The sequence below is a fragment of the Solea senegalensis genome, linkage group LG4, assembly GCF_019176455.1.
Source record: "Solea senegalensis isolate Sse05_10M linkage group LG4, IFAPA_SoseM_1, whole genome shotgun sequence".
Classification (NCBI taxonomy): Eukaryota; Metazoa; Chordata; class Actinopteri; order Pleuronectiformes; family Soleidae; genus Solea; species Solea senegalensis.
In genome coordinates, this window is record NC_058024.1 from 22,076,229 (window position 1) to 22,101,668 (window position 25,440).

Sequence of the window (25,440 nt, forward strand, 5' to 3'; positions counted from 1 at the left end):
ACTATGACTTTTTGACACATTTTGGCGACATACTATACTATGAATTTTTTGACGACATACTAAACTATGACTTTTTTGACTGATTTTTGACGACATACTATACTATGACTTTTTTTACTGAATTTGGACGACATACTATACTATGACATTTTTGACCGATTTTGGACGACATACTGAACTATGACTTTTTTGACTGATAAAATATCGGTGGATTAATTATTGTAGCCAGTATTAATATAAGAAGTAAGTGTAAAAGAGAGTGGGAAATATTTAATCCTCAATTCCACGCAGATGGGGGACTTATTTTTATTCTGTCGTGTCTCTTCCGGACCACACGGTGACGCTATACCATTTAATCATTAAAGTAAGAAGCACGCTTGTCAAAGTTGTTGATTTCCTGGTGAATTTGTGACGCGGGAGTTTGTTTATCAACCTGAGTGAAGTGGAACAGCAAAGCTCCTCTAAACATGCGTGTGTTTGTCATATATTATCTATAAAAGTGTCTTATTTTTTCCCCTACTCCTGAGTTTATGAGAGTTTCCTCGTTTTTCGCCGTGGTGCGACGTTTTTGTTCCGCGATTTTGTTGAATTTATTCCCACGAAAATGTCAGTTGACCAGGACGAAACGCTTCAGGTAAGAACAGTGATGTGATAATAATAATAATGATAATAATTTAGAGACAACATTGATGAAGTAATAAGTAAACGTAGACGACACACAACAAAGAGTTGGTTTATACGTCGGTTCACAGCGAATTACATTACAATTAAATTAAAAACAAAAATGAAAGTGGAAACAGTTCAATACCTTAAACTTCTCACACTTGCAAGATAATATAGAGTAGTGACTGTTCGGTTAGTACCGTGTGATAAGTATCACTTTTTAAATCTGATCATTGAAAATGGTAACGTATCGACAAAGATGGCATAGACATTTTAAATAATTACATTTTCCCTTCATCATCCATGTGTGTAAGTGCTGATTGATGAGTTGATTTCTCTTGATGTTTGAAATTTCAGAGGTTAAAGGCTGCAGTGCACTTCACTGTGGGTCGCCTGTGTCAGCAGCTGGGCGAAGACCATGGAAGAGGCTTCAGCCGACAAGTCATCGCAGCCATAGCTGAGACAACATTCAGACAGTGTGGTGGGTGTGACCAATGATATTATTGCAGTACATAAACAAATGCAGGTCTGTTTAGTAAAAGAAACTTTCACTCAGTTTTATTAGCTGTCATGAAAGTACAGTACTGTACTTGTGTGTGTATCATTTATAATTATGTTATTGCAGTAATAGAACTCTTGAATTTGGAATATTCTTCCTCCATCATTTCTCTTGTATTTTAGTGAGACCTCTACATTTGACTGTTTAACCATTTACTTTGGCAGATATTGTGTTTATTTTTTGCGATATAATGAAACTTTATTTCATTTTTCACTGTGTGATGCATTAAACCATGATGACGGAATAACGCAAAATATGATTTCTATAATTCAAAGAATTTTGTTTGATTGGGATAGAACATAAAAATATAAAAATTTAAAAAATTACAGCCTTTGTAATTTGCAGTTTTGATATGAAAGTAATTGTTCAGCCATTTATCTGTAAAAGGGGCTTTGTACAGATAATATGTAAATAATAGATGCACATTGTTAAAAAAAAGAGTGCAACAGAGTACTCCAAGTCTGTCAGGGAACCTCGGTGGCCTTCACATACCAGAAAGGATGTAAACACACATCGGGTTCATGTCGACAAAGTTGTTTGGCGAGTAAACTAATGCATAACAAAGTCTGTTTGGGTTACTGTAGAAACACTGCAGCCACCATTACCTTAACGAGAGGTCAATGCTGCAGCGTCACACACTGTGTGAGGCTACGCAGACCAAACAGTTTTTAGTTTAATGCAATTACTATACTAAACAAACATAGATTTGGCTAGTAGACCTTCCTTCATGTTTCTCACTGGACTTGAAAATCCACATGAACTGCTGTGTCATAATTGTTATCTTGCAATTAACAATCACTGTTACTTGTTTGGCCATTTTCATATTTAATCCAATACTGGTTTGATTAATATGTTTGAAAATTGTGAATAATATCCTTTTCCCCAATGCCTAAGGTGGAAAAAAAATATCAATATTTCACAATTTTGTTCAAATAATCAAATGAAAATTGGAGTATTCACCACAATGCATTTTAGTTGAACTAATTGTCAGCTTTGACTTTTCAGATGTATTTGCCAAGGACCTGGAGGCCTTTGCAAGGTGAAGATGAACTTTTTTTTAAAAAAACATTTGACTTTGACATGTACTGTTTAATTATCCCCTTTATATAGCATCTCATTGATTTTAAAGGCATGCTAAAAGAAGCACAGTGACTGCAGAGGACGTAAAGCTCGTAGCCCGTCGCAGCTCTGCGTTGGTGAGTTATTTTTACCATCTCTCAGAAGTGAATTGTACATCAGATATGAATCCTTTCACCTACAAACTCACGAGCTTCCATTGTTATAATGCAGTGATACATTGTAGGTATATATATATATTCTACAACAGACAGCACACTGAATGTTTAATTTGCCTTTATTAATTTCAGTCTGTCTACATACAAAATAAAAGTGAAGAACTGAACCAGGAGCAGAAAAAGAAGAGTTCTGGAAAGAGGAAGAGCAGAGACACCGAGGAGGAAAGCAGAGAATAAGGACAGGACACAAGACAGGCCTGCAGTGTCTCACTTGTACCCAACATTTAAATAAACATGTAGCCTTGCTAATACAAGACAGTAGGTTCAGTGTCACCAAACTGACAAGTCATTCTTTAATAGTCGTTTCAGGCGTCCACAGCAGTACTTCCATGTTTCTTATTCCAATTTCTTAATAAGTTATAAATGTGATAAGGCCCTGCCAATGCACTACAGATTACATATCTTTGTTTGACAGATTGATGAAGCTATAAACAATACTGTAATGTAATAAAAGCCTTGCCAAGTGGACACAAACATCTCTATGCTTTCAGTGGTTGTGATTACTACCTTACCTAACTGGCATGTTACACATTGGGATACCTGGACACTTAAGATTGTCAAACTCCTCATACTGTTCAAGGCCATGTAAAAGAAATCCCCACTAACCTTCAATGCACCTGAATAATGAAGCCATTAAAATCAGCGAAAAAGACAGGTACTACCCCATGTCATGTCTGAGAAGGCCACACACTGAAAGTGTTGGAACTTCCATCTTCGTCCTTCAGAACGGACTTCAGTCAGGGTTCAAACGGAGACCTCGACCAGCAGAGCCCAAGGTCCCTAGATATGTGAATCGAATTAGATTTGTTTTTAAATTTGACAAACTGACTCAAGCAATATAAACTAAGCATCTATTCAAATGAACTTTATTAGAGAACTCCCTTCATTTGACATGTTTTTAAACACCTCACAAACAACAAGAGCAACTGGGAACCCATTGGACACACCACTACACGTTCTCACACCACCACTCGCGTCCCCCAGAGTCTTCAGCAGGTGTCCATCCACATCAAATACACACCAACAGATCAGGTCAATAACATGAAAGCACACACCATACAGCATTCAAATCAGATAATATAAGCAATACAAATATTCATCACAACATTCCACTACATTTTGATATTTCTGCATTTGATCAGCACACTTAAGTGTAAGGAAAAACTTGCAAAAATAAAAAAAATCTTGAAGTACTACTTAAAGGATGTCCATGTTAGGGGAGGCGCTCGTAGCATCTGCAGCTTCCACTCACACACTCAGAAAGCAGTCAAATTGGGCTCTTTCACTGCACAACCAGTCCGTTTCACGCGTCTCTCCGTTCGCTCACTCATCGCTTCACTCTTCGCCACAAGTCATCCTCAATCGCACTCATCAGTTCTTAAAATGTCAGTTGCGCTGTTCTTTCCATTTAAAAGTGGATAAAAATGAAAACACCCACCGTCTCTTAGAACATGCGGAGTGAAGCCGTTCTTTGATGGCATAGCATTTACAGGTGGGAAGAGGGAGAATGATACCGATATCACCCCAAGAATGCTGCCAAAGAGGAGCTTCTTCACAGGAAAATGGAAGAGAGGTGAACTGCAGAAGAGATTTCAATGAAGGCTTTTCCACAGAACTTGACTGCAAATAAAGTTGCACTTAAAACATTTAGGTTTCAACAGGATTCTTCCCAATGCAAGATTGCCTTTAGGTTTATGACAAAGCCGCATACTAGTGTATCGGAGACATTCATGCATTTTTCAAATGGTTATACCACATTTCACAATGCATGCATTAGAGAATCCAGTTGAAATGGATACAAAAACCAAACATGACATCAAAAATAGCACTTTAGTCGGACATCCTATAAACAACTCCATTCAACACATTTTCTAATTTAAATCTTTAGCATTTTTTCAAATGTACAAAACATCTTCCACAAAAGTGTTAAGTTTTCAGATACGCATTACACCAGAATTTTTTTTGCTTTTTTGTTGTTGTTGAAAAGACTTATCTTTATCACAATACTTACCAGACAAACACTTAACTTACATACCCCACCCAGATGACTTTGACTCCATACTGGACCCAAAACCTGAGCTAAACCCACTACCACTGGTTGTAGAGTTGGAACCTGTTCCCCAGCCAAGACCAGCTGAGCTGGTGCCATAATTACTGTTGCCTGTACTGAAAGACTGACTCTGGTCCCTGCTAGAGCTGGTTCCACTGGAGGTGCTGCCTGAAGTGGATGTCTGCTGTTGGCTAGCTAGCATACCCATCATCCCCCAACTACTCTGCAGAGCTGCAGCCATCATGGCAGGATTCAGACTGAAGGAACCAAAATTAGCCAGACTACTGTTGGTGCTGCTCCCTAACCCACTGCGGCTGCTACCAAATGCTTGTGCTCCAAAACCATTCCCAAAGCGTGTTGTCCGGTCATACTGCCTATTGCCATGTTTGGGCTCAGCGTTTGAGATGTGAACGCTGACACCTTTGATAATCAGGTCCTCACCACAGAGGGCCTGAGCAACCTGTGGGGGAAAATACATAAATCAGGTCTGATGGACACAGGCTCAACTTCAACAGGAAGCTTCTTTCTATGAACTCCACAACATACCTGATCATCTGCAAATGTGACGAAAGCAAAGGCACGGAATGGCTTTGGAATGAAAACATCCGTGACTTCTCCATACTGCAGAAAAAACTGCCTTAAATCATCCGTGGTCATGTCTTCTGTGCAACGGCCGACAAAAACTTTGCGGCTTCTCAGTGGCTCATCTGGACACTGCTGTCCAAAGAAAAACTTCATTTAAAAGAAATTTTAGCAGATAGAGTGTTAATGTCTGTTTCTTTAACATGTGGGGTATGTGCTTGGATATTACCATATTCACCTTCGAGTTAGGGAGCTTGCAGTCGCACCATCTTCCATCAATCATATGGCGCTGGGAGACCACCTTTTCTTGGGCCTCATATTCTGTGAACCTCACAAAGCCAAATCCTTTAGAATTTCCAGTCTTCCCGTCTCGTTTAACCTGGAAGACAACCAACCAATTATTATCATCAACTGTCACTTCATGCAACCTAAAGCAAATGTCTCTTTAATCACTGTCGTACCTGAACCATGATGACTTCTCCAAATGTACTAAAGTAGTCTTTGAGGTCCTGTTCAGTTGTTTTCCAAGGAAGACCAAGTACAATCAGATCAGATGTCTTCATATCTCCTCTCTTCATTTTCACAGCAGAGGAGGCATCAATTTCATCCATTTTCCTTTTGTTGTCTGAAATAGAAAACAATTAAATTTTCACATCTTACTCTGACTATCATGAGATGAGTGCAACTTTCCACAGTGATTGTAACAAACTCTTATGCAGAGGTAATGTAATTTCGGATGGCATAATTAGCAGTTTGACATACTAATCTAATATTCTCAATAGAGCAAATATAGGAAATCAATTAAAATCAGAAGGAATGATGCCTAGTTAAAAAAAGTTTATTAAAATTGTGGAAGTACTATCAATGGTCCCATAAAAAGAATACTCATAAATTGAGTATGCAAAACAAAAAAAACAAAATGAATGGGTACGCCAATTATGGTTATAATGATAACTATTATCTTCATAATCAATTTATCCATCAATGTTTTCCACAGTTAACTGTTTGGTCCATAAAATGTCAGAAAATGTTGATCATATTTCCCAGACATTAAAACGATAATGTTCTCAAATGCCTTGTATGTCCACAGGCCAAATTTGTTTAGATTTAATCATTTTCTTTTCGCATATGAGGAAAGAAACCACAAAATATAAACAATTAAGGAGTTAACAAATCAGAGAACTTTTAAATTGCTTTTTTTTTTAAACTCAATATGATTGCTCAATTATCAAAATGATTGATGATTAATTTGGTAATCAATTATTAATCACCACCAAATGAAGGCTGAAAATCCAGAGTCAGTGTAAGTAAATTTTACAAATAGAAGCACCACTGTGAATTGCATTATTTTGTTGTTTAGAATCATTTTTTGCACAACTACCACACACCAACTCTGGAGTCATTTAAATCACTGTTGAAGCAAAACTTGTTCCAGCAGGTTTTTGCCAACAGATTGTTTGTTAGTGTTTGTGTTTTCTAGTTTTAATTTTTTGATCTGAACCTTGGGTTTCGTGAAAGGCACTTTGTAACTCTAAGGTATTATTATTATTTATTATTAACTGAGTCGTCAGAGTTGGTGCAAAGCAGCAGAGATGTGCATCTGACAGCTGAACAGCAAAGCCCATGAATGCAGTGAGTTGTGTGCTGCAAAAAGAGTTTGAAAGTGCTGTATGTGCATGAACTGTACAAACCCCGTTTAATGCTCAATTGGACAAAAACAAAAAATTGCATGTACGTTTTTACCCTTGAGGTAGATGAAAAGTTAGTACATCCATTAAAATGTAAATGAGTGCAGCTGTAATGAAAACCAATATGTCAAAAAATAAAAGATGACAAAGAATTCATAGGACTTCCACATTTCACTGCATTGGGGAAAATAGCGTAAACAGAAGATGAAATAAAGTAGCAGTACTGACGGGGAAAAGATAACATCCCTTGTGCAGGACACAAATACTACAATAGTAAATGGGAAGCAAGCAGGAATTAAATTGTTTTTCATCACATGCTTATTGATCGTGCTTGGCATTTTCTCAAGTTGCATTTTCTTACCCCTCTATGGTGTCTTCTACTGCCATTAAAAAATGTAGCATGTGACTTACACATTCACAATTGAGTCCACACAGTTCTGTAATCATTTCTCAGAATAACAATATTTTGTTCTCTTGTTGCACAGTGAATTTTGCAATTTGCTCTTGGGGAAATTATTCATTTCAAGCCGCAATTATTTGTCACTGTTCAAATGTTTTACAGGATTTACTCATTACAAATAAAGCTAGCCTAGCATCACATTGGCATGTGCTATGTCCATACACCGGTGGTGTATTGCAATTACTCAGAATTCCTCAGGAGGGCAACAGAAGCTAAGAACTGGTGCTTTAAAAACATCGGATGGAAATAAACATGAATCAGCATTTTCTTATACTAACTTTTATTTACAAATAATTTTAATGAAAACCTAGTTATAGTTTTGCCCCTTTTAAGCCTGCATTTAGAACCTCGGACTGCAATTGTGTAAACGGAGAAAGACTCGACGTCAAGTACAGTGTGCCAAAGTTACATCATAAATTATAAATACCACAAATGGCTACCTGTTTGGACAGAATGCTCAGTCAGAACAGATGCGTAGTAATGCCCATATCTACCTTTTGGATAGTTGACGACATAAACGATATTGCCCCATCCAGTCTCTGGTGCGTGCAGGATCCCTTCCACTAGACGTACTCCCCGCATGCACTGTGACACGGGGCTCCTAAAACGCAGGCCGCACGCTCCTGGAAATTGAGCTGCCACGGTGGAGAGCAGAATTGTGCCGTCATCCTCGGACGGAATCTCCATGGGCTCTTCGTTTTCCTCCTCCGCCACTCGAATGTACACTTCAGCCATTCTCCTCAAAATAAAGAAAACTCCTAGCCTGAATCTGAACTACGCTACAGCTAACTCGCTACTTGTCCACAAACGCGGCTAACCTGAGCCGAGGTTGCTAACAGGACTGAATGAGTCGTCTTAATTGGTTTGTTTCGACCAAGTCAGAGAGGTGACAAGTCAAAGAACAGTGGCACAAAAAATGTAGCTTGAATTCTGTCTAATTCTATATTACTTAAAATGCAAACTTTACTCGCAAAGGAGCGACGAAGCGTACGTCGGCCTTGCTGTTCCTTTGTTCGCTGGGACAGGGATCTGCGTCGTCAACAACCAGACGACGTGACGATAACGATAAGAGCGGACGGTCCGCGAATAACAAATCCGTCAAACGATTTCTTCGCTATTATTTGTCCAGATTAAAGAAGTTTTTAATTCAAATTACGCGTCCGTTCGGTTCCGAATGCAAAGTAAGACATCAAAATACAAGATTATTTTCTAACACGCGGTGAAAACTGAAAGCGCTTTGCGAGGCCTTCAAAGAGAACATTATCTAAAACCGGAACTGCGTCATTGGTTTGGACGTCTTCATTTCATGGTGGTTAATATATCTAAATACATACCTTGACATATGAGGCATTTACGTCTTCTATGTGTATTTGTAAAAATTAAAAGCTTACGACATTCCATTTTGATTGTAATTAATCGAAATTACTCGTATAATGATAATGATTTATTTTGTTTTGCGACCACCCCCCGCTGGAAGAGAGAATGGTACATCCAAGGCAGCGGCCCCCTGCTTGTGAATGTTTGTTTATGTTGTTCTTTTTCCGGTACAGCGTCATTCGTCAATTATTATACGTCCATGCATGGACACAGTATTCTTTAATGACAGTGACCTCGTTCAGCAGGATAATAATTACTGTACTGTAAAGTACTGTACTTTGTTTTATTTTAAATGACATCCGTTACGAAGTAAAGAAAATGCTGGCCTTAATTTAAAAAAATAAAAACATCCAGGCACCGAAATTTTGGGAGCGAATGGTGAGGACAGGTGAATGAAAGATGAAAACAGGTGAATGAAAGATGAAGACAGGTGGATGATGAATATGTGTTTACATATTTTATTTTGTCAGCACTTTAATTTTGTCAGCACTTTAATTTGTAAAGGTTTGTCTTTAATTAAAAAATAAGTCACTTTTACCCTCTTTTTTTTTAAGTTTAAATTGAGTTTAGACCAGTACTTTTACTTGTACTTAAGTAAAAACCTATTACAATAGTGGTACTTTTACTTGCGTAGAATATTTCAGTACTCTTTCCTCTGAATAATAAATAGCCCCACCACACAGCAGAAATGTTTCTGGGATTTTTTTTAAGGACTGCGGTGACTTTACGGTGTTGACCTGGGCTCTACATTACCTAGATGTCAGTCTAGAGTAGACCAAATGTGGGATGTGCTGGACAAGCAAGTACAATCCATGTAAGCCCCACCTTGTAGTATCTTAGTGTTGTTTAGTCACAATATTCAGTAATTAGCAGCAGGCAGCAGCAGCAGGGTGGATGTAAATGACATCATCGACTTATCTTGGGGTACAGTGGACAGATTTAAATTAAATTAAATATAAAAATTATTATATGTTAAAAAGTTGCATGTCCATGCTTGTCCACCTCATGTTTTGCCCCTAAAAGTGAATACATAGCATTTCACCATCACCAGTCTGTTTTTTTATCCACTAAAAGATAAACAGATGTAGAAAAAGTGAAACTTAATTAGCGGCTCCAAAAACCTTTCTTCTGGTTAGACAAGTGCATGTCATTTGTAAACAAGTATGATTGTATTTAAAAACACAAGGTTGCTAACCTAATCAGAATCTATAACAAGCAAGTCTTATTTATTCCGATATATTTTGCTAGCCAAATTTTAATCCACCCTCGGAAAAATATCAGCTGCTACTAGAGTGCGATGGGTCTCTTTACACACCTTATTTCAGCATTTATATTCAAACAGACAACAAATAGAGATCTCAAACAGCTTTTTATTACATTTTTCAATCAATAACAGTACAATTTAGTACAGTATCTATCTTGCATCCAGCTCACCGTGGAACACCAACAGACTGAAATGAAATACAAAAAGTGAAAAGGTACATAAGGGTGCAGAGCTCTATAATATTAATGGAAAGAGAAAAGGGAATCCATCTCAGTTGAATTGCATTTTCACTTGTGGCCACACACAAATACATCACATTTATTGTACATCATCGCAGAAAAAAGAAAAGTGAAAATATGTCACAACTTTAACAAAAGTGCTTCTGTATACAGTGAAATGTTGTCATTCAGATGCTCTGATTTTCAATTTAAGACCAAGAAAAAAAAATGTACAAAAGTTTTTTTAGTATGGACAGTATATGAGGATGTTATTGTTCCATTGAGTGTGAGGATTTGAAGGAGAGAAAATGACTCGAAGTAATAGAATTCTCACAATGATTGTTATAATTATTACAAAAATTGGCATCAAGAGAACTGGTAAGCAGAATTTACACTAAGTACGCAGTCAATATTAAGTGTTTCTCCATCCTTGCTCACTCTGGTGCATAGCGTTACCAGTATTAGTACATGATGTATGCAGAGCTTGAGCCAAAAAATTGGCTTCTATTAAGTTCAATGAATAGGTTACTCTCCTTTTCAGAAACAAAAGAAAATCTAGAATTGTTGCACAATCGAAAGCAAGTCTACAGCATGCACATCTAAATTAACTCATGGCAGACAAAATTAAATGCCTTAACTTAAAAAATATCAGACCAATTTTTTCAGACACTGATTTGTACATTTCATTCACAGAGTTGCAACTGCAGTCCCAAGCAAAGGAAGTGTCTATTTAGTCGGGTAAGGTGTTTCACTCAAAAGTGGATACTAAACACAATCCCCCATCCATATAATAAAATCCAGCCATGCCCGATTATCTCTGCACCTATCTTGCTATACCCCCAACCCATCCCACCCAAAGTCAAAGGCATGTACAAGAATTAAGGGGGGTTAACTTGATACGCTTCTCATAATAACTCCTTTAGTACTGGAATGAGCATTTATAACTTATAGCATGTGCTTTGTTAGTTAACATAGTATTAGTTGAGAGGCAAAGCTTCTTCATGTGCAAAAGGCTGTGATGAAACAAAAAACAGCTAGTATATAAATACATCATGGACATTTTGAAAGCTGCTCGTGTAATATGATCCAAGCGTTTACTTCTGCATGTTACCTCTCATCTGTCTTAATTGATTTAACTGGATTAGAAAGACAAGCTGTAATTTAAACATATCTAAAACCACTAAAGAAATATGACAAAAAAGAATAGCCATCAAGAATAACAAACCATCAGAATATAATTCTTTAAAAAAAAAAAAAAGTTAAATAATTTGTACATTACACTCCAACATTTGCTTTCAAGACGCACACATTTGCATGGGATGATAGTGTTGTTGTTTTTTCTTTCAGGGTAACATAAAATGGTCCAAGAAGGAATGCACAAGTTTCTGATTTGATACCACAGGAGATCCTTTCTTAACTAGGTGATAAACAATTGTGCTCTTCTTTGTGTAGGAAAGGCATTGGTTTCCCTTCATTTTTGTGGTGTCCAAGTCAGTTTAAACAGTGTTGAAGAAGATGCTGTGAACATTCTGAAGTTGTAATGGTCTTCCAGTCAACTTTGGAGTTAAAAGAACATCTGGGAAACAAAGACAAATTGAATTTAGAAATTAACTGCCTAATCTTAAAGGTCCAGTGTGTGAGAATTAGTAACATCTAATGGCGAGTTGGCAGATTGCGAGGAATGGAGGATGTCCTCACTCACTACCCCGCCCTTTCCCACACAGGTCAGAAATAGGGTGGCCTTTATATACCAGAAAGGATGGTGATGATATTTTGTTCATGTAGCTTCAAAAAACACAACACACTCTGGGCTGGTTTGTACATTTGCGGTAGAAAATGCGGTAGAAACATGGCAGCACAATATGGTGGCCCCCGTAAAGCAAGGCCCTTGCCACAAGTACATAAAAAAAAAGGCTTGTGCCAAGGCTATGAAAACAAAAAGGGTTTTTACTTCAAAGTAATTCCACACTCATACAAACATACATTCAATTTCTGTCAATAAACACTCCTAAATATTACACACTGGACCTTTAAGTCAAACAGAAGTTTAAGGCTCATTGGGTTCATTATATGCACTGGGAATGTCACAATGTCAGATTTTGAATGATATGGTAATCAGGGCCAGATGGAATTTGATTGCAACTGAAACTAACAATAATGTTATTAATTAAATTAATCTTTGCCTTTGTTTAATGTCTTGTCAATTTCTGGTGAATAAACTGAACTCAAAATATGACAACACTAAAAGGCCCTGGTATACTTTCGCACACATGCCACGCACGCACCGAAGTGCATCGCAGACCCTGGTGTACTCGCGCGTCGGGGCACTGTGGTATCTCACTTCACCATCGGGTGACGGTTCAAGTCTGGATGCGGGGAATAGGACGCATTCCTACCAAGAGGAGAGAGTGATGATACAGCTCCCTCGGACACATCCGGTTTCGAGCGGGTCATCAGCTGAAAGGTCCGTCAGGCAGGGGGGCCGGGGTGTCAGCCATTTTTGAGGGTCGCCAGGTCGAGGCTCGGATGACTATCCTTGGCGACTATTTCTTCTGTTGTCAAAAATGTTTCTGCTTTGTGAGCGGGGCTTAATACTCCACCTACTTGTGATGGGAATTCAGTTTGCACATGCAATGTCTTTTTGAGCTTGGTTCCAAAATTTTTGGGTGTTGATTACACAATTCACTTCATACCAGGGAAGTATACCAGGGCCTTACGTTGAAGTGTGATGCAGAGTTATTGTGTCAAAGGGAAAGCATTGGAAATTATAGGGTATTTAATTATTTTTTTTTTACATCGTTTTTGTCAATATCAGTATGTCACAAGTTACATCCTCAACATTTACATCTACAAGCCTCAGAGCAGGCTTACAAGTTCTGTGTCTCTAGGGAAGCCTGCAAAATCGTATGAATAAAGCTTGTTTCAGATAACTAAGTTATTACACCACACAACATTGTTATATGCAAGATTCATTTGCAGTTTCAAGTGTCAGAGGTTCCTAATGACCTTTCCACAGGCTACCAGCCATGTCCCATTTTGATAAGTCTTTTTGGTAAACATTTAAAAGAAAAAATAAATCTTAAAATTGTTTGGTCAGATACTGAAATGGTGACAAGATTATGTATTTACACTAATCAGCCACAACATGAGAACAGGTACCAGGTTTTAATTGTTTTACTCGGGGGCATGCAGCAAATGTATCTTAATATAAGTAGTTGTGTGTTGTAGTGACATCACACTTCCAGTAAATCACCTCAAGTGTCATAACTTTATTTCCTGTCAAAACAAAAACATAGCATTTTCCATGAACTGGATTTCCATTTCACTTTTCTGTGGTTGTTTTTTTTTGTACATGCTGTTCAGCCACATTCTGGCTTATTGGTGTATTGTAAGCACAATATTACGGCAGCAACTTTTAGGGCAGAAGATGTCTAAGGTGCTCTCATCAACCACTCTATGAAAACTTGTATGAAAATCCATGAAACTTTTACAAATGCTAGAGGCAGGTGAACGTGCCCTGACATTTATCTAGAGCTTACTGTAAATGGAGGGACAACAAAGTTTTGTTGGTTATGAGAGTCAAAAGAAAATGCCAAGATCCATTCAAACCAACAGGTGTCTCAAATGCGCTGATCAGCAAAAGAAACACAGACATTTCAATGAACCCATAAAGCTCTCAAACCTGTAAGGCAACAAAAGTAGCACCATCAGTAAATCACCTTCTACTCCAGCCAAGAAAAAGAATTGGGTATGGCAAACATCTGCAACTACAGGTTTTTGCTTGGAATAGCTTCAAAAGTATACTGTGGGAAAATGGTGAAACAATTTTTAAAAAAGAATGAAAGAACCTTCAGGCTTCAATTCCAGATCTTCAGAAAACTGTCCCAGGATCCTGTTGCAACTGCCATGCCATCATCAGTAACTCCAAGACAGCTAACACGGTTGTCATGTCCAGCCAACACACCTAGAAATAGTAACACAATTAAACTTGGTCTCAGGACAACTGACAAGCAAGCATATAATCTGCAATTCTCAAATAGTAAAATAGAGTATTTTTCTAACATGAAGCCAATATGGCTGTTGTGATCTTGCTTCAATTACTTACCAGCACGGTCTGCTTTTAGTGTGTCCCACACATTACAGTTGAAGTCGTCATATCCGGCCAGAAGAAGACGGCCACTCTTGGAGAATGCAACAGAGGTGATGCCACATATGATGTTGTCATGAGAGTAGATCATTAATTCCTGATCAGCACGCAGATCAAACAGCCTGCAGGTGGCATCATCAGAGCCAGTGGCAAAGGCATTGCCATTAGGGAAGTACTAAAAAAATGACAAAAAAAAAGGAGACGTTACCACACAGGAGAAAACCACACAACACCAAAATATTCTGCACAATTATTTTTCATAAAACATTACTTTCCAAATTCCTCATGTACATGTTAATCACTTACACAGATGGCATTGATGTCAGACTCATGGCCAGTAAATGTCTGTCTGCACATGCCTTCTCGAACGTCCCAGAGTTTAGCAGAGGCATCACAAGCACCAGAGACAAATAACCGGGAGTTAGGAGCCAATGACAGGCTCATGACATCGCCTGTATGTCCAGCAAATGTGGTTGTCTGCTGGCCAGTCTCAATGTCCCAAAGTGCACTAGAAGATAAAAGAAAGGATAATAACCATTTGACATTTCTTTACTTTCAGTTTTAACACAAAAAAAAACTATGATGTGAAAATCTTCTCACCAAGTGGTATCTCCAGAGCTTGTAACAATCTGGTTATCATCAAGAAAGCGACAACAGGATAGATATCCTAAAATTCAAAGAAACAAGAGTTCAATCATATGAAATTACATGTTTGATAGTAAACTAAATTGCACATTTGAGCACATATGCAGCAGTAAATTATTCTAAGATAACTTTTTGACAACTTGAAAATGTTTAATGAATAAAAATTCAAATACAAGGGATTCACCTAATGATTTTAGTTTCTACATGCAGCATAAAACGCATAGAACTTGGAAGTCACCGCTGAAAAAGTTTTTACCTGTATGTCCAGCGAGCTCACGGCTCACACGTACATTCCCCTCACGTGTTTTCAGGTTGTAAATGGAGCAGATGTTGTCTAAGCCACCACAGGCCACATAATTTCCTGAAGGTGCATATGCGCAAGTCATGACCCAGGAAGATCGAAGTGGAATGGCGTGAACCTATAACAAAGATAAGAACACACAAATGTATAAAGCAACTAAAGTGAGAACAGAGCACAGACTGTAATGCTCCAAAAGGCATTAGACAACATCCTGTATACTCAGGCCCATATCATTTGCGCCTTGGTAGAAACATGATAGTATTCACGAGTCAATAAGATACTACTCACTGGCACTTACTAGAACGTCACCACTTACTTTAAAAAGGGCTCAAACTAGCAGTTTCTGTTTGTGACCCCTTTTCACATTACAGTATCCTGCAGTGATGTTGATAGATTTTCACTTTAGTGAGTTCCATACAGCATGTTAGCAGATTTGCATCGGCCCCAGGGAAATCCAATGGGTCCCAAGTAAAACTTTTTTTTTCTTGAGAAATTGTATTGTTAAACTTATGTTTGTACTTTGTACTGTAATTTATATACTGCACCCAACCCCCAACTATACACTACAGTTCTCAACAGGCCTGAAAATTACAACCCGAAACAAACCACAGGTCTTTAAGCCTGAACCCGACACAGCCCGACACACCAGCATGAATTGTCCACCCGAACCCGGCCCGAAACTTTGACAACTCTACCACACACACAAAAAAATGCGTGTTTCGGTGGTTAGATAATATCAGGGATGCTGGAGTGATTTTACAGGAACAACATAATTTTCACTCCATTGTGAGCTCGGCCTTAACCGCTATTGTTGCTTTAATTTCCAATAACATGACAAAAAATTGGCATTTGCAGATTTAAGTATGACATTAACTCTTTCTGCAAAGACGTGACTTACCTTATTTGTGGTATAGCTGTCCCAAATAATGAGTTTGCCATCTTGAGAGGCACTGACCAGGAGCCTACACAAACGAGAACAGCAATATTGAAACCACTACCACAAAAATATTTCCTGCCAGTCTACTTAATTACTTATACATTAACTGTACAATGCAGCAACTCATATCATTCACCTTTCACACTTAGGTGTGAGATAAGAATGTATCGAGTTTACCTGGAATCTGTTCCCCAATGCATGGCATAGATTTTAGCCAAGTGACCCCGCAGTGTTCTTCTTGTACGCATCTGGATTCGGCCAACGGGGTCAATATTAGCTGTGATCTTAATAAAAGAAGAAGAAGAAAAAGGCAGTAAGTTATCTGATGATTTACATACCATTTTTTCCAAACCAAAGGAAAAATCCTAAGATTAAACATTACCTGTGATAGTGTGGCATCTGCACATGCTTTCCTGGCATCCTGAAATGAAGGAAATGCACATATGTCAGACTTAGCTTGGCTATCTAATTGTATATAGAGGTTTTCATGTTTGGTAGGATAACATAAAAAGTGTTTTGTTACTCACCCTGATCTGATTTTTGAGCTGCTCCGCCTCTTGGCGTAACTGGTCCAATTCACTCATCTTATTCTGCTTTATCAATTACCTTTCTCCAGCTACTGGGGCACTTGTTGATCTAAGAAAACAAATACAACAAACAAAAACATGAAACAATAAAATCATTCATATAAATTTCAAATTCAAGGTCATATTTTCAACCATACGCAAGGTGGTTCATGACAAGTTCTTTCAAGAGCAGAAGGAAAGCAAGCAACAATATGACTAAATTACAGTATGTACTATACATAATGTCACAGTTCAATTTTACTTTTTCACTACCATAATACTGACACACAATTCAGATTGCCAGAACAGTAGGACTTTACAGTGATGTGAAAAGCAGTCATTATCCTGTTCACATCAACATTGGTACTTTGAAATTGGAATTTTCGCCACAATCAATAAGCCTCTTACATTAAAACATAGCCATGAGGCTCCCACGGAATATAACTATATATATATATATATATATATATATATATATATATATATATATATATATATATACACACACATATATATATATATATATATATATAAATACATATATATATATATATATATATATATATACATACATATATATATACATACATATATATATACATACATATATACATATACATATATAGATATATATATCTATATATGTATATATGTGTGTTAAACACTTTACTCATGACAGTCAGCATGTCACATCGTAATATATCAATATTAATAAAGATTTATAAAGGTGAACGATATTAGGCCTGTAACGATACACCTAAATCATCAACAAAAATGATTTAGTTTGTATTTCGATTTACGACTCACAGATCGATTTATTTGTTTTGGTGATTTTGAAAACAAAATATTTAATAAATTTAACAAACGATGAATATGCGTCGACATGTTCGACATCACTCGTAATTTCAGTGTTATTAGCCATGTTTCCTCCGCTCCTCACGTTGTTGAAATAGCGGTAGCCAAACTTTTGCTCACTCGTCACATTATTGGAAACATAACATTTTTTTAAAATATTAACTAAACGGTTATTTAATATTTAAAACGGAAGCATGGACAGCTCAAAGGGCTACCTTTTCCAATGCGACACAGGTTTGTGAGTTAGAGTGTTGCGATTTCTGTTTCGATATGCGTATCGTAAGATAAGATAGTCCTTTATTTGTCCCACAGTGGGGAAATTTACTTACAGTACAGGCTCAGTTATTATAGAGAACCAAAGAAACTCACAGTTCATACTGCAAGTCAATGGCCTGACTGTGCAAGACATGCATTATGATATCAGAATAAAAAACGGATAGTTATTGCTAGAAAAACACTGTGCCCAGGCCCATCCAATTAATTATTCAAGAGTGTCCAACAAAAGCACACAGGAAACAAACGTGTAACTGTACTCTTTATAGTAAACCAGACAAAGCAATTTGGGACAGCCATCATTACAAAAATATTTACAGACAATTGTGACCTTCAGCAATAACAGCGATATATTTTGCTTCTGTACAGAGTCAGAGTTACTGTAAGAACCTTGTTGCCTTCCCACAACTACACTTCCAAGACATAATATTTAAGGAATGAGTTGCATGACATTGGAAGACAAAAACCAGGAAGTCACACTTGAAAACCCATCAGCCTCTGATGCATCACTTACACTGACTACACTCTGTGCAAGTTTCCTTCTATAAGACATTAATCGGCTCCATTACAACAGAAAATACACAAATATACCACTGAATGTTAAAGCAATTTAACAGTGAAGCAGAAGATAATTTGCAAATCATTCTGATGCATGACCATTTATGTCTTTTTACAAAATTGCTTTATTATAGCTCCATCTAAAGTTTAAATATTCTCCACATTTAGAAGTATCATTTCCCATTGACCTCTGTGGATGCTTACAGCTAAGGAGTTCCTCTCCCTCATCACTTCTCCTTTTCAAGCGCCTGATCAGGGTCAGCTGACAGCATGATAAACAATGAGCAGTAGCAAACAGCCTGGAATAGTTGCTCACTAGCTGTTCTCAGGTCCCTTGAGTGCAGTCTGTGCCTGCTGCTTTCAAAAGGTATCATTTAGTTAGAATTAAAAAATAAATGCATCTCTCTCCCTCTCTCACACTCACACACACACACTATAGTGGGTAAGCAAACACATGTTCTCAAAGGACAAGTCAGCTTATCTGTATTGTTGAATAATGATAATGCACTGTTTCACAGCTAAAGCTGGATCGTAGAGAGAGCCATAACCAGCAATATCACAGCGCAACTTCATAATCCTAAAAGCTGAAATCCTAGGTCAATCGGACTATAATCCTATCCATGTCCACTGACATTGACAGCTGGCAAAGCCAGCTCAGGAGAATTAGAAATATGTTTTCTCAATCATTAAAGGATGAGTTTAATCTTATTTCTTTTACACACAACACGCTAAATGTAAGTGCCTGGATTTCCACACAGCTTCTGAAATCATAAGCCTGATACAACCCTGTTTTAAGCAAAGCTATAATGATCATACATTATAATTTTACTGGAACACATGCAGAAAATACGGGGAGATGTGTATACAGCATTAAAAGAAGAAAGTTTACAGAAAAAAAAACAGCTTCTATGGGTTAACGTGTTGAGTATTTAGTGTGACCTACCCTTAAACTTTAACAATAGCACAACCCTGGCTTTCTTCAAACTGGAATAAAAGCCTATTTAATGTTACTTGTAAAACTTGTGTTTGTCTTACCATTTCATGTGAGAAATATCTTCTTTGAAAAAGGAGACCTGTGCATGTTGCATGAGTTAAGCTCACTGACAGCTAGTTGAATACAAGACCAACATTCAGTCACATCATTCCAAAGGCCAATGATAACAGAATTTGACAGACATAAGCTGGTGACACCCTGGGCCTTTAGCACAGTACTCTTACAAACAAATGAAAAACAATAAATACAATATAATAAAAAATACACACAATACAAGCATGTGCATTTTCTAAGAGACTTTGGTGCACGAGTTTACTCAATGCTGTATTTGGTGAACTGACAGTTGACTTAGTGAATATGTGCAGTACTGTGATTTGCCTTCAACAGTAGATAGTTTGCATTGCATTTGAATGGCTGCGAGGTAGCCGTTTTAACCAAGTTCTTGAATCTCATTTGTTTAGTAAAACTGTCTACAGAGGTTCCACACATGAGTAGAATTTGTACTCGAATAAAACTCCTAATGTGACAAAATAAAAACTAGTAAATGGGACGGCTTGTATCTGACTAATCCTATTCCCCCACTTAAAACGCGCTGGAAATAATAGAACTTTTACAAATGTAAGAAGATGCAGCTAAACGCCATCTTGCAGACTGCTGTCTACTGGTTAGCCTGCTAGCAGGCTTGACGGTGTAGGCCTGCAGGCAGGGCAGAGCTGCAGTTCAAGAAAGCAGCGAACTCATTCACTTCGCTAACAAAAAAATAAATCACTTGAGATATAACAACGTCGGGTAGACATATCATGACAGGTCAACCCTATAGCTGACAGTATCGAATGCAAAATAACGAAACTTTGGGGTACTCGGCCGCTCTTCCGCAATTACACCAAGTGCTATGTAGTTAGCTTGGAAGCCAGCTGTAAATAAATCTAGAAGCTCGCTGGTTGCTCGGCCTTTTGAGGTCCACTTACTTACACACTAATAATCTCGTTAAAGCAGACAGTGTTCGACTAATTTGATTACGGCGTACCGGTATACTTATTGGTTTCCAAGACTTTCCGTTTAACCAAGCCTGTAAAACTGCAAGGTCGGGCGGCGATGGCCTATTTGATTGCCTGAAGTAAGCAGTAAATGCAACGAATGCGGGCGCTCGATAGTGATAAACGACCACCAACCACACACCAACATCTTTAAATGTGTTAACGGTTGGAACATAAAACAATGTTACCAACATGAGCTATAGACGTTGCACTGGTGCGCCCGTTTCGATGAAAGAGGCAGCAAAATGCTAACTTAATAGTTCGGCTTGTAAAAAGGGTGTTAACGCGGATACAGTAATTCACCCTGACAAAGAGTGGACCTTGCCCACATATAGACACACATGCATTAGTATTTATAATGTTTAATGTTAAGGTCAGTTAGTAATGTTAGCTACTAGTAACTCACATTTACTGTATGATTTCTGTTTACGGGACGTTTATTTTTTCCAGCCCAACCCAGTGTGTCATCATCAACTGATAGCAAAATCTTGAAATGCAACAGTTACACTCGGCCTACAAGACGACATCGTGACTATGGCGGCGCTAAATTCACCATAGAATTTCTATCCAGTACTTTTTAATCCGTTAACTAGCCCCTTACATGGTTAGAGTAGTGTGTTTTAGGCCAAGAGGCAACACCGCTGGGTCATCACTGTCATAAGCCTCACTGGCCAACGTTCACCGCCAGACAGGATTTGTTAACATGAACAGCAGTAAAACCAACTTAAATTAATGGATGTATGAGCCAGCTGACTTGGAGATAGCTTGTTCACATTAACCTGCATATTCGAATCAAATAATGGGCACCAGGGGCCACAGCTGCAAAGTATTGTGTACACTGACTTACCGAATTTGTTAAACATGTAATGGCAAACCTGACGTTAGCGAACCTGAGCTAACTAAGGAAGCTAACCATCGCTACCCCACCCCCGGGCAGTCCAATTCCGCCACAATTAATCAGCTATTGGTATTAATAGATACAGTGAAAGATGGCAAAGCAGCATTATCCTTGTTTTAGTTTCATCTTACCTGATTCAATTTGCGTTTGGTTTTACGTTTTGGCATTGACTGGAAAACAGGGCGGTATGTACCTCCGATCCACGCATCAACGAACACCACAGCGCTAGCTCACTCACTAGCTAGCCAGCTAGCGTTAGTTTTCCGAGGAGCAGCCCTTCCCGTGCGCAGGCTACAGCTAGGGAGCTTGACAACCTCCGTCAACCAACCGGAGAGGAGAGTGGAGAATCACACCCACTAGCTGTGTACTCAAGACACTGCTGTGGCAAACAAATAGGCTAATCTGTACAGTCACAGAAAGTCAACAAGACAGTCGACTATGTCCCTTCTGCAAATCTCAGCATCAGTGCTTTCCGTGGTAACACAGTCGTTCGTCCATCGAACGACGAGATGGGCGCGGTGACCCTGCAGTTAGAGCCGGGAAACCCCACGTTGCAGCACCGATGGGGGAGAATACCGTATTTCGTGATTTTATCTACAGCTGGAGATGCCAGCGTTTTCAACCACCGTGAATGTTCGGCGCTTCACATTTGATGTGTTGTTGTATTTGTATTAGAGTGCACTACAACGCATAGGCGGCAACACCATGTTTGCTTGTTTTATTCTAACCAGTTCTTCTGAAAGACAGAGGAGTAAGGCGGGCCCTAATTTGGCTTCTAAAGTAGGAAGTGGCAATAATTTCAGTAGGACTCTAAACATAACTAAACAAGAGGAAGCCATTCAGACGGCACAAATCAACATTGTCACCAGCAAAACTATGGGTAGAGAGGTTGTAAAGGAAATTTGAATATGTATAAACCAGGAACAAAATGTAAATTCTTTGTTTTTCATGTTTCAGATCCAATATAAGACCAAACTACACTGTAACATATTGTCTGCATTAAGTGTTTTCTATAAGCCAATGGTTCTCAAACTGTGGTGCTTGTACCACCAGTGGTACATGAGCTTCCTGTGGTGGTATTTGGAGGAAAATCAGAAATATGTGATTGTGGAGCAGAGGGCTTTTGACTTGAGTGTGTAGAGAATGAAACAAACAAAACATTTTTAATAAATGAAACAATTGTAATTGGAGTCCCCTCATCTCTTGCTCCATCTTAGGATGCATTCATACCACCCTTAATCAAACCCTGGTTCATTTGCTCAGAAATGTACGTTCTTTTGGGGAGATGTAAATGCGCAACCAAACTCTGATGTGCACCTAAAAAGCGAACGGTCCGCCTAAAACGTAGGTCTTGGTTCGCTTCAAGTGAACCAAATGCAGGAAGCGGACTATAACGCAGGGCATTGTGGGTAAACACAACCAAAATATACACACGTGTAGAATGACAGCCGGGAGAAATGGCTCGTGGTCTGACGTGGAATGAGAACAAGATTAAAAACTCTTCTTTTCAGTCAACTGTGAGCTCTTGCACAGCTGAATCGTCTTCTCCTTCAGTAATTCTTGATGCAGACGAGGAGGGTAATATGTTATTCAAAAGGTTTGGTTCGTTTCATTAAAGTGCAAAAGTGTGAAAGCAAACGGGGCTGAATGTTGCCCACTTGAACCATTCAAGCTGGTTGGAATGAGTGGAGAAAAGTGTCATGTGTGATAAAAGAGTATCAGCCAGAATGAAGGGAAAGATATACAAGACAGTGATGAGACCAGCGATGCTGTATGGTCTAGAGCAGGGGTCGGGAACCTTTTTGACTCAGAGAGCCATGAAAGCAAAATATTTGCAAATTTATTTCAGTGAGAGCCATATAATATATTTCAAGACTGAATTTAACTAAATGTGAGTATAATAAGCCTCTGAATTTATTCTTTTAAATAATGTTGTTATAATACTCACCATTAATGCGACTTCTGGTTCTTGTGGACCCTTTTATTGGCAGAACAGCAAGACTTTCTTCGCGCAGTGTGTCACCAGCAGCATATCTTGCAATCACACTGAACTGCGACAAATGACTTACGTCTGTTGACTCATCCAAAGCCAGGGAATAGAACGGTGCTGCATTTATGTCATTCACTTGCGTTTCCTCCACTTCCAAAATCGATGGATGGATTAAAACAAGTGATAATATTTTATGTTTTATCTGAAAAGCCTAAATCTGCGAGCCAGATGCAATCATCAAAAGAGCCACACCTGGCTCGCGAGCCATAGGTTCCCTACCCCTGGTCTAGAGACAGTGGCACTGAGGAAAAGACAGGAAGCAGAGCTGGAGGTAGCAGAGATGAAGATGTTGAGGTTCTCTTTGGGAGTGACGAAGATGGATAGGATCAGGAATGAGTCAATCAGAGGAACAGCACATGTTAGATGTTTTGGAGATAAGGTAAGAGAGGCCAGAATGAGATGGTTTGGTCATGTACAGAGGAGGGATAGTGAGTATATTGGTAGAAGGATGCTGGGGTTGGAACTGCCAGGCAGGAGGTCTAGAGGAAGACCAAAGAGAAGGTTTATGGATGTAGTGATAGAGGACATGAAGTTAGTTGGTGTGAGAGAGGAGGATACAGAGAACAGGATTAGATGGAGAAGATTGATTCGCTGTGGCGACCCCTGAAAGGAGCAGCCGAAAGGAAAAGAAGAATATACTTTTTTTTCATCCCACAAGATTAATATTTAAAAAGAAAAATAGTAATCTTGAATCATTACCCTGATTACCACCAGTATCTAACTAATTATTCCTTAGGCCACAACATACATACCACAGAAAATGAGTTATACAGACAGACACATGCAGGTTATAACACAACATCCCTGGTGGAGGTAATAATTACAAAGTCAACCACAACATAAGTTGACCTAAATTACTACTGATGTGCATTCTGGTGTTTATGTATGTACTCTGTGTGCAAATAGATTCAGAATATAACAGTAAAAAACCACAATAGTTCTGGAAATGATGTAGTGTAACATTTTTAAAATAAATGATGATTCCCATTTAACTCTTTTGAGATTTCTCTGAAAAGTTATAAAACTATTATCACACTTTATGTGTGTGCAAAACTTGTCTGCACTTCTGTCCAGTGAAGGGAGTGTGTTGGCTTTAGCAACATCTATTGGTGAAATTGCATGTTGCAGCTGAATATTTATCGCCTCACCTTCCCCTTTCAAGCGTGCAGCATCACCACAACCTCAGTAGAGAAGAACTGCTGATTCTGTGGTAATAACAAAAACAATTCATACATTCAGATGACTGCACACTCAATAAGCTCCAGTTTAGTGCTGCACATAGATAGACTTGTATGAATGTTTGAATGGTAAAATCTGTTATGTGAACAAGGTTATTATAGTTAACGAAAACTGCAGAAATAGTGAAAACTAAAATTGCAAAAAACATTTTAATTAACCCAATAACTAACTGAAACTGAATTGTGTGTTTTTATAAAACAAACTAAAATTGTAGCACAAATGTGCATCATTTTCGTCTTTGTAAATTAATTTCATACAATTTGAGTTCATATGAAATGTATATATTTTTTCTCTGCTGGCAATTTTGAAAGGTTGTATTTGAGACACAAAACTTATTATCACCTTTTTGAATCTTGCACCTGGCAAATACTCCTACAAAAAAACCTCTACACTAAACACTGAACACTAAAACTAATACAAACAAAACATTTACAAAAGAAATAACAAAAACTAGCAAACCCTCTCTAAAAAAACTTACATCTAACTCTAATTTCAGAAACAAATAGTCAGAAGAAAGAAAAAAAGAACAAAGCATGAATTCTGAGATTAAAGTCAGAAGTCTTACTTTAATGTCAGTCTTTTTTCTAGAATTCTGACTTTAATCTCAGAATTCATGCTGTTTGTACATATATATGTAGAGAGAGAGAGAGTGTTGGCATTTGACATGAACTATAACTTTGCTGCCACCTAGAGGGTATTTACGACAATGCAGTTACACTCAGCAACTGTGGGGGCGCTTGTGATTCGAAAAATCTAAAATAATGCCCTGTATTACTTTAAAGTC

At 38.2% G+C, this 25,440-nt stretch overlaps 3 protein-coding genes across 12 annotated transcripts; 1 reads left to right on the forward strand and 2 right to left on the reverse strand.

Annotated features, from left to right (window-relative positions):
- The first annotated feature begins 391 nt into the window (after positions 1-391).
- cenps (centromere protein S) lies at positions 392-2,995 on the forward strand. Its single transcript, XM_044024695.1, has 5 exons — positions 392-634; positions 1,021-1,144; positions 2,228-2,261; positions 2,352-2,418; positions 2,590-2,995. The coding sequence occupies exons 1-5, from the start codon at positions 605-607 to the stop codon at positions 2,692-2,694; spliced, it is 360 nt and encodes a 119-aa protein (XP_043880630.1). The 5' UTR covers positions 392-604; the 3' UTR covers positions 2,695-2,995.
- Positions 2,559-8,578, reverse strand: tardbpb (TAR DNA binding protein b). 7 transcript variants are annotated; one of them, XR_006360326.1, is made up of 6 exons: positions 7,792-8,578; positions 5,611-5,774; positions 5,379-5,528; positions 5,114-5,299; positions 3,956-5,027; positions 2,559-3,297 (listed from the first exon to the last, which is right to left on the reverse strand). XR_006360326.1 is itself a non-coding variant. In XM_044024690.1 (5 exons), exons 1-5 carry the CDS (start codon positions 8,030-8,032, stop codon positions 4,545-4,547), a joined length of 1,197 nt encoding a protein of 398 aa, XP_043880625.1. In that variant the 5' UTR covers positions 8,033-8,578; the 3' UTR covers positions 3,368-4,544. The 7 variants fall into 7 exon arrangements, 6 of the variants coding, with proteins under 6 accessions (XP_043880625.1, XP_043880624.1, XP_043880623.1 ...); XM_044024690.1 differs by lacking the exon at positions 2,559-3,297 and having other exon boundaries at positions 3,368-5,027; positions 5,114-5,281; positions 5,388-5,528; XM_044024689.1 differs by lacking the exon at positions 2,559-3,297 and having other exon boundaries at positions 3,368-5,027; positions 5,114-5,284; positions 5,388-5,528.
- Positions 8,579-10,024: 1,446 nt separating this feature from the next.
- On the reverse strand, positions 10,025-21,933 carry gnb1b (guanine nucleotide binding protein (G protein), beta polypeptide 1b). Of its 4 annotated transcripts, none has more exons than XM_044024692.1 (11): positions 21,499-21,933; positions 16,714-16,822; positions 16,569-16,607; positions 16,364-16,470; positions 16,148-16,211; positions 15,205-15,367; positions 14,904-14,970; positions 14,610-14,811; positions 14,262-14,478; positions 14,005-14,120; positions 10,025-11,732 (listed from the first exon to the last, which is right to left on the reverse strand). In XM_044024692.1, exons 2-10 carry the CDS (start codon positions 16,768-16,770, stop codon positions 14,014-14,016), a joined length of 1,023 nt encoding a protein of 340 aa, XP_043880627.1. In that variant the 5' UTR covers positions 16,771-16,822; positions 21,499-21,933; the 3' UTR covers positions 10,025-11,732; positions 14,005-14,013. The 4 variants fall into 4 exon arrangements, with proteins under 4 accessions (XP_043880627.1, XP_043880628.1, XP_043880626.1 ...); XM_044024693.1 differs by having other exon boundaries at positions 10,025-13,838; XM_044024691.1 differs by having other exon boundaries at positions 10,025-14,120.
- Positions 21,934-25,440: the final 3,507 nt, after the last annotated feature.